The sequence below is a fragment of the Eleginops maclovinus genome, chromosome 1 (assembly GCF_036324505.1).
Source record: "Eleginops maclovinus isolate JMC-PN-2008 ecotype Puerto Natales chromosome 1, JC_Emac_rtc_rv5, whole genome shotgun sequence".
In the NCBI taxonomy this organism is placed as follows: Eukaryota; Metazoa; Chordata; class Actinopteri; order Perciformes; family Eleginopidae; genus Eleginops; species Eleginops maclovinus.
Window position 1 is genome coordinate 26,132,193 of NC_086349.1, and position 7,566 is coordinate 26,139,758.

Here is a 7,566-nt window from a genome sequence, read left to right on the forward strand (position 1 = left end):
TTTAATATTTAATGAAATATCTGTTGTTTTAGTCATCTCTTAAGTTTCTCAGGAATACGTTGGTGTGATTTATTTTCCAGTAGTCCTTGCACGATGAGTGTAGTTTGAATCCTCAGTCTCTCTGTTAATATAAAGCATCCCTCACTTGATCATGAAACTGAGCAGTGTGTTCAGCTTCCTGAAGTGTTTCCTGTTATTTGGGTGTGTAATTTATCCAGAGGCCACTAGAGGTCGCTGCTGCACCGGATTTTACTCCATTAAATAACAAAAGGCATTTCCTGCCGCACAGGTAAATATATTTCAGTCCCTTTAGAGGAGCTGGAGCTCAGTTTCACCCGGCGGGGAGAAGTAAAAGTAGAAGTACTCAGAACTTGTACTTGAGTAAAGTAGAAGTACTCAGGTCTTGTACTTGAGTAAAAGTAGAAGTACTAAGGTCTTGTACTTGAGTAAAAGTAGAAGTACTCAGGTCTTGTACTTGAGTAAAGTAGAAGTACTCAGATCTTGTTCTTGAGTAAAAGTAGAAGTACTCAGATCTTGTACTTGAGTAAAAGTAGAAGTACTCAGGTCTTGTTCTTGAGTAAAAGTAGAAGTACTCAGGTCTTGTTCTTGAGTAAAAGTAGAAGTACTCAGATCGTGCTCTTGAGTAAAGTAGAAGTACTCAGGTCTTGTACTTGAGTAAAAGTAGAAGTACTCAGGTCTTGTTCTTGAGTAAAAGTAGAAGTACTCAGATCGTGCTCTTGAGTAAAGTAGAAGTACTCAGGTCTTGTTCTTGAGTAAAAGTAGAAGTACTAAGGTCTTGTTCTTGAGTAAAAGTAGAAGTACTCAGATCGTGCTCTTGAGTAAAAGTAGAAGTACTCAGAACTTGTACTTGAGTAAAAGTAGAAGTACTCAGGTCTTGTACTTGAGTAAAGTAGAAGTACTCAGATCTTGTACTTGAGTAAAAGTAGAAGTACTCAGAACTTGTACTTGAGTAAAGTAGAAGTACTCAGGTCTTGTACTTGAGTAAAAGTAGAAGTACTAAGGTCTTGTACTTGAGTAAAGTAGAAGTACTCAGGTCTTGTACTTGAGTAAAGTAGAAGTACTCAGATCTTGTACTTGAGTAAAAGTAGAAGTACTCAGGTCTTGTACTTGAGTAAAGTAGAAGTACTCAGATCTTGTACTTGAGTAAAGTAGAAGTACTCACGTCTTGTACTTGAGTAAAGTAGAAGTACTCAGATCTTGTACTTGAGTAAAGTAGAAGTACTCAGGTCTTGTACTTGAGTAAAGTAGAAGTACTCAGATCTTGTACTTGAGTAAAGTAGAAGTACTCAGGTCTTGTACTTGAGTAAAGTAGAAGTACTCAGATCTTGTACTTGAGTAAAGTAGAAGTACTCAGATCTTGTACTTGAGTAAAAGTAGAAGTACTCAGATCTTGTACTTGAGTAAAAGTAGAAGTACTAAGGTCTTGTACTTGAGTAAAAGTAGAAGTACTCAGGTCTTGTACTTGAGTAAAGTAGAAGTACTCAGATCTTGTACTTGAGTAAAGTAGAAGTACTCAGGTCTTGTACTTGAGTAAAGTAGAAGTACTCAGATCTTGTACTTGAGTAAAGTAGAAGTACTCACGTCTTGTACTTGAGTAAAGTAGAAGTACTAAGGTCTTGTACTTGAGTAAAGTAGAAGTACTCAGATCTTGTACTTGAGTAAAAGTAGAAGTACTCAGGTCTTGTACTTGAGTAAAGTAGAAGTACTCAGATCTTGTACTTGAGTAAAGTAGAAGTACTCAGATCTTGTACTTGAGTAAAGTAGAAGTACTCAGATCTTGTACTTGAGTAAAAGTAGAAGTACTCAGAACTTGTACTTGAGTAAAGTAGAAGTACTAAGGTCTTGTACTTGAGTAAAGTAGAAGTACTCAGGTCTTGTACTTGAATAAAGTAGAAGTACACAGTTATTGTACTTGAGTAAAAGTAGAAGTACTCAGATCTTGTTCTTGAGTAAAGTAGAAGTACTCAGATCTCTTACTTGAGTAAAGTAGAAGTACTCAGGTCTTGTACTTGAGTAAAGTAGAAGTACTCAGATCTTGTACTTGAGTAAAGTAGAAGTACTCAGATCTTGTACTTGAGTAAAAGTAGAAGTACTCAGAACTTGTACTTGAGTTAAAGTAGAAGTACTCAGGTCTTGTACTTGAGTAAAAGTAGAAGTACTCAGGTCTTGTACTTGAGTAAAGTAGAAGTACACAGTTATTGTACTTGAGTAAAAGTAGAAGTACTCAGATCTTGTTCTTGAGTAAAGTAGAAGTACTCAGATCTCTTACTTGAGTAAAGTAGAAGTACTCAGGTCTTGTACTTGAGTTAAAGTAGAAGTACTCAGGTCTTGTACTTGAGTAAAAGTAGAAGTACTCAGGTCTTGTACTTGAGTAAAGTAGAAGTACACAGTTATTGTACTTGAGTAAAAGTAGAAGTACTCAGATCTTGTTCTTGAGTAAAGTAGAAGTACTCAGATCTCTTACTTGAGTAAAGTAGAAGTACTCAGATCTCTTACTTGAGTAAAGTAGAAGTACTCAGGTCTTGTACTTGAGTAAAGTAGAAGTACTCAGATCTTGTACTTGAGTAAAGTAGAAGTACTCAGATCTTGTACTTGAGTAAAGTAGAAGTACCAGAGTGTAGGAATACTCTGTCACAGTGAAAGTATTCTAAATGTTCCTCCAGTGAAAGTAGAAAGTACTCTCCTCTAAATGTACTTAAAGTAGCGACAGTAAAAGTAGTCATTGTCTGATTGGTCCATTTCAGAATAATATCTCTGATATGTTTTATAATGATTGATCATTAAAGTGTTCTCAGAGCTGGTAAAGGTGCAGCTAGTTTGAATGGCTTTGTATACTGCAGGGTAGCTGCTGGATTTACTGCAGGTGAACTACAGTCTGATTTAAGGGAGATTATATTTACCATCATTCATCCTAATCTGCCTAGCAACTAAAGGGATTAAATACATGTAGAGGAATAAAAGTACACCATTTACTTAGACTTGACAAATCTATAAAGCACATTTAAAGACATTTTCAATCATGTGACATATCTTTCACATTTGAAGGGGATCTATGAGTTTACGCTTCCCCCTCCTTATCTACTCTTTCGTTTGCGTTATTAGATCTCATAAAATAAAACTAACCGGAAAGGAAGTTACTCTACAAAAATGTGAAGTAATCATCAGACAGGTTCTGTCATTTCATTTAGAGTTTCTTCACACTTCCTTGTTCTCTAGTGCGCATACACACACACACACACACACACACACACACACACACACACACACACACACACACACACACACACACACACACACACACACACACACACACACAGAGGGGAGGTGCAATATTATCTAGAGTTAAATTATTAACTAACAGGCAAAACTGAGACAGAGGTGAAGAGAAACTGTACAGTCAAAGAGAGAGAGACAGAGGTTGTGTTTGATCAGCCACACACACACACACTCTCATGAACATACACAAACACACACACACACACTCTCACGAACATACACACACACACACACACACACACACACACACACACACACTCACTCAGAGGACGTCGTCTCAGGTGTCCGATGTGTTTTTCAGTTTTTTGTTGGATGTTTTTGATACAACATGGAGCTGCTGCCCTCCCTGCTCTCCGCTCTGAAGGCTATAGATTCTGCGACTCTGGATCAGGAATACAATGTGAGTGTACACCTGTGTGTGTGTGTGTGTGTGTGTGTGTGTGTGTGTGTGTGTGTGTGTGTGTGTGTGTGTGTATGTGCGTGTATGTGTGTGTGTGTGTGTGTGTGTGTGTGTGTGTGTGTGTGTGTGTGTGTGTGTGTGTGTGTGTGTCTGTGTGTATAACGACGCCGTAAGGACGTCTCTGCAACATGAGGACTATTTCACAGCCTCAAGGTGCAACAGTTAAGTAAAGGCTTTCAAACAACCACTTTATATTTGTGTAAAAGCTTAAAATAAATCAAGTTAGTTCCTTTCAACTCCTATGAAATTATATTTACTGAAATCTGACACAGGCTGCACAGCTGCTGCATTAGAGTTAATAAATAAATAGATTTCAATAAAACTTCTCTCTAAATGTCTCTAGAAGTGAAGTGACAAACGAGCAGCGCTGGTGTGTGAGGTTAATGTGTTAATGACTGATGTGTCACACACACACACACACACACACACACACACACACACACACACACACACACACTTTTGTATGTTGTAACCTTCTTTTACTTTACTTGTCTGTGGTTTGTCTGCATGTACTCTTACTTGCTGCACAAACAGACACTCACTCAAATGGTGTCAAAATACACACTTCAAAATACATCAAAATACACACTTCAAAATACACACTTCAAAATACATCAAAATACACACTTCAAAATACACACTTCAAAATACACACTTCAAAATACACACTTCTTTATGTCATAACATCTATTTACATTTCATGAATTAACAAATCTTTGTGTTTGCATGTCATCATATCAACTAACACACACACACACACACACACACACACACACACACACACACACACACACACACACACACACACACACACACACACACACACACACACACACACAGTTGCGTTCCAGGAAAGGCTTCTGTTTTAGCTGTGGTTTAGTGTATCTCTATTCAAATGCTCTGCAGTCAGTGAACAGACGGAGCTGTGTTGTGCTTTGGTTGTGTGTTTTACACACTGGTCTGCTGGCATCCAGTTTTTGTTGATTGAGCGTTTATCCCTTCAACTAAATAAAAAGCTTTCAGCGATTTAAGATTAATAAATAAAGGAGCGAAAGAGATGAAACAAGGAGAGGAGATAATGTTTAGTGATCCCAACTTGGGAAAACATTGTGTCACAGCAGTGATAAAACAAGGCATTGCACATGATGTGAAAATATAAAAGAGTAGAAAATAAACAAACATCAAACATCTGAAATGAGAAAATAAAACAAAACAAAAAGTCCAGTTATAGGAGAAGTGAAAACCAAGCAAAAAGAGGAGGAGAGGAGCCGAGGAGAGAGGAACCAAGGAGAGGACACAAGGGCAGGAGACAGGTTGATGAGGGAGGTATAGACCCTTGATCAGAGCATCCTCCATTCAAACGTTCTGCTACCGAAAAAGAGCACACGGCATGTTTCAAATGGACCAATCAGCTTCGAGTATTCAACCGAGCCGTGTGATAAAACTAAATAATCCATGCTAGGTTTGAATACACATACATTTTTCAGGAGAGTTCCAGGAAGTAAACTAAGTTTGTTTGAGCTGCTCGTTGGATAACAATACGAGAAGACAAAAATATCAACAATTTAAAAGCCTATGATGTATTTGCATCGTCAGTTCGGACCTAAAAGTAAACTCTGACACGTTTCAGCATCAAGTCTTGTTGCACTAGTTGCAGGAATTAAGGTTGATAATATTACTGCATGCATTCTGCAGTACATACTTTGTAAGAGAGTCTGTTCATCATGTGACTGACAACAGGTGCAGTCGACCCAACCTGCAGGTACTGAAAAACATTTGAACTACGGTAGCTTTTGTTTATCTTGTGTGTGTGTCAGGGTTTGACTGCCAAGGCACAGTGGAAACAGGTGACTTTCTGCAGTCCTGATATCAAAACTGAAAGTTGAACACAGGATTTCGTTTACAGATTACTCCCTTATCCTTATCTATCAAACACACACAACGGAATAAATCAAACACAGTTCACTTTTTGTTTTACAAGCTTTCTTATTTTAATCAGATTCAGAAATCCTTTACTACTCCCGGGGGGGGGGGGGGGGAACTGGTTTTGTGAATAAATAAAGTGGAAGAGAACAGTAAGGAAAAATGTGCAAAAAAAGATCAAATACGATGAATGAACACAAGGAAGAAATACGACCAGTAACCTTTAAATAAAAACAAGTACAGAACAAACTACAATTCCACTCTTCTTATTAACACAAGGAACTTTGCCCTGAGCAAGACCTGATCATACAGAATAACTAAAACCTCTGTGAAGCTGAAATCAGCTCTTTATATTCTCTATTATTACACGGCTTGGTTGAATACTTGATTCTGATTGGTCAATTTGGACATTCCAGTGGTTGTTAATAATCAGCTAAGAGATTGTTGCTAAGGAGAGCAGACTGTTGCTAAGGAGAGCAGACCGTTGCTAAGGAGAACAGATCGTTGCTAAGGATAACAGACTGTTGCTAAGGAGAACAGACTGTTAGGATGATAAAGGGACTATGTGCAGTCATATCAATCCGCAGAAAGAAGTCCGGTCAATTTAACGTCTGCTGTGGATGACAAACATTACTTTTGATCAGAAAGGGAATCCTTTTACACAGACACACATTCAAAGAGCTGTGGTTCAGACGTAATGATTATATAGAAGAAGAAGAAGAAGAAGAAGAAGAAGAAGAAGAAGAAGAAGAAGAAGAAGAAGAAGACATACTTTATTATTCCCTTACAGGGAAATTGCTTTCTCTACTCTGTTGACACACATTAAACACACAGAGGAAAGTACAGTGGGGCAAAAAAGTATTTAGTCAGCCACCAATTGTGCAAGTTCTCCCATTTCAAAAGATGAGAGGCCTGTAATTTGTATCATAGGTATACCTCAACTATGAGAGACAGAATGGGGAAACAATCCAGGAAATCACATTGTAGGATTTTTAATGAATTTATTTTCAAATGATTGTGGAAAATAAGTATTTGGTCAATAACAAAAGTTCATCTCAATACTTTGATATATACCCTTTGTTGGCAATGACAGAGGTCAAACGTTTTCTGTAAGTCTTCACAAGGTTTCCACACTGTTGCTGGTATTTTGGCCCATTCCTCCATGCAGATCTCCTCTAAAGCAGTGATGTTTTGGGGCTGTCGCTGGGCAACACGGACTTTCAACTCCCTCCAAAGATTTTCTATGGGGTTGAGATCTGGAGACTGGCTAGGCCACTCCAGGACCTTGAAATGCTTCTTACGAAGCCACTCCTTCGTTGCCCTGGCGGTGTGTTTGGGATCATTGTCATGCTGAAAGACCCAGCCACGCTTCATCTTCAGTGCCCTTGCTGATGGAAGGAGGTTTTCACTCAAAATCTCACGATACATGGCCCCATTCATTCTTTCCTTTACACGGATCAGTCGTCCTGGTCCCTTTGCAGAAAAACAGCCCCAAAGCATGATGTTTCCACCCCCATGCTTCACAGTAGGTATGGTGTTCTTTGGATGCAACTCTGCATTCTTTCTCCTCCAAACACGACGAGTTGAGTTTTTACCAAAAAGTTCTATTTTGGTTTCATCTGACCATATGACATTCTCCCAATCCTCTTCTGGATCATCCAAATGCCCTCTAGCAAACTTCAGACGGGCCTGGACATGTACTTGCTTAAGCAGGGGGACACGTCTGGAACTGCAGGATTTAAGTCCCTGGCGGCGTAGTGTGTTACTGATGGTAGCCTCTGTTACTTTGGTCCCAGCTCTCTGCAGGTCATTCACTAGGTCCCCCCGTGTGGTTCTGGGATTTTTGCTCACCATTCTTGTGATCATTTTGACCCCACGGGGTGAGA

At 38.9% G+C, this 7,566-nt stretch overlaps 1 protein-coding gene across 1 annotated transcript in view; it reads left to right on the top strand.

Annotated features, from left to right (window-relative positions):
- The first annotated feature begins 3,401 nt into the window (after positions 1 to 3,401).
- Positions 3,402 to 7,566, top strand: part of ptpn18 (protein tyrosine phosphatase non-receptor type 18) — a 21,288-nt gene continuing 17,123 nt past the window's right edge. Inside the window, 1 exon segment of the mRNA XM_063881905.1 lies at positions 3,402 to 3,697. Coding sequence (XP_063737975.1) covers positions 3,626 to 3,697 — 72 coding nt within the window. The 5' untranslated portion in view covers positions 3,402 to 3,625.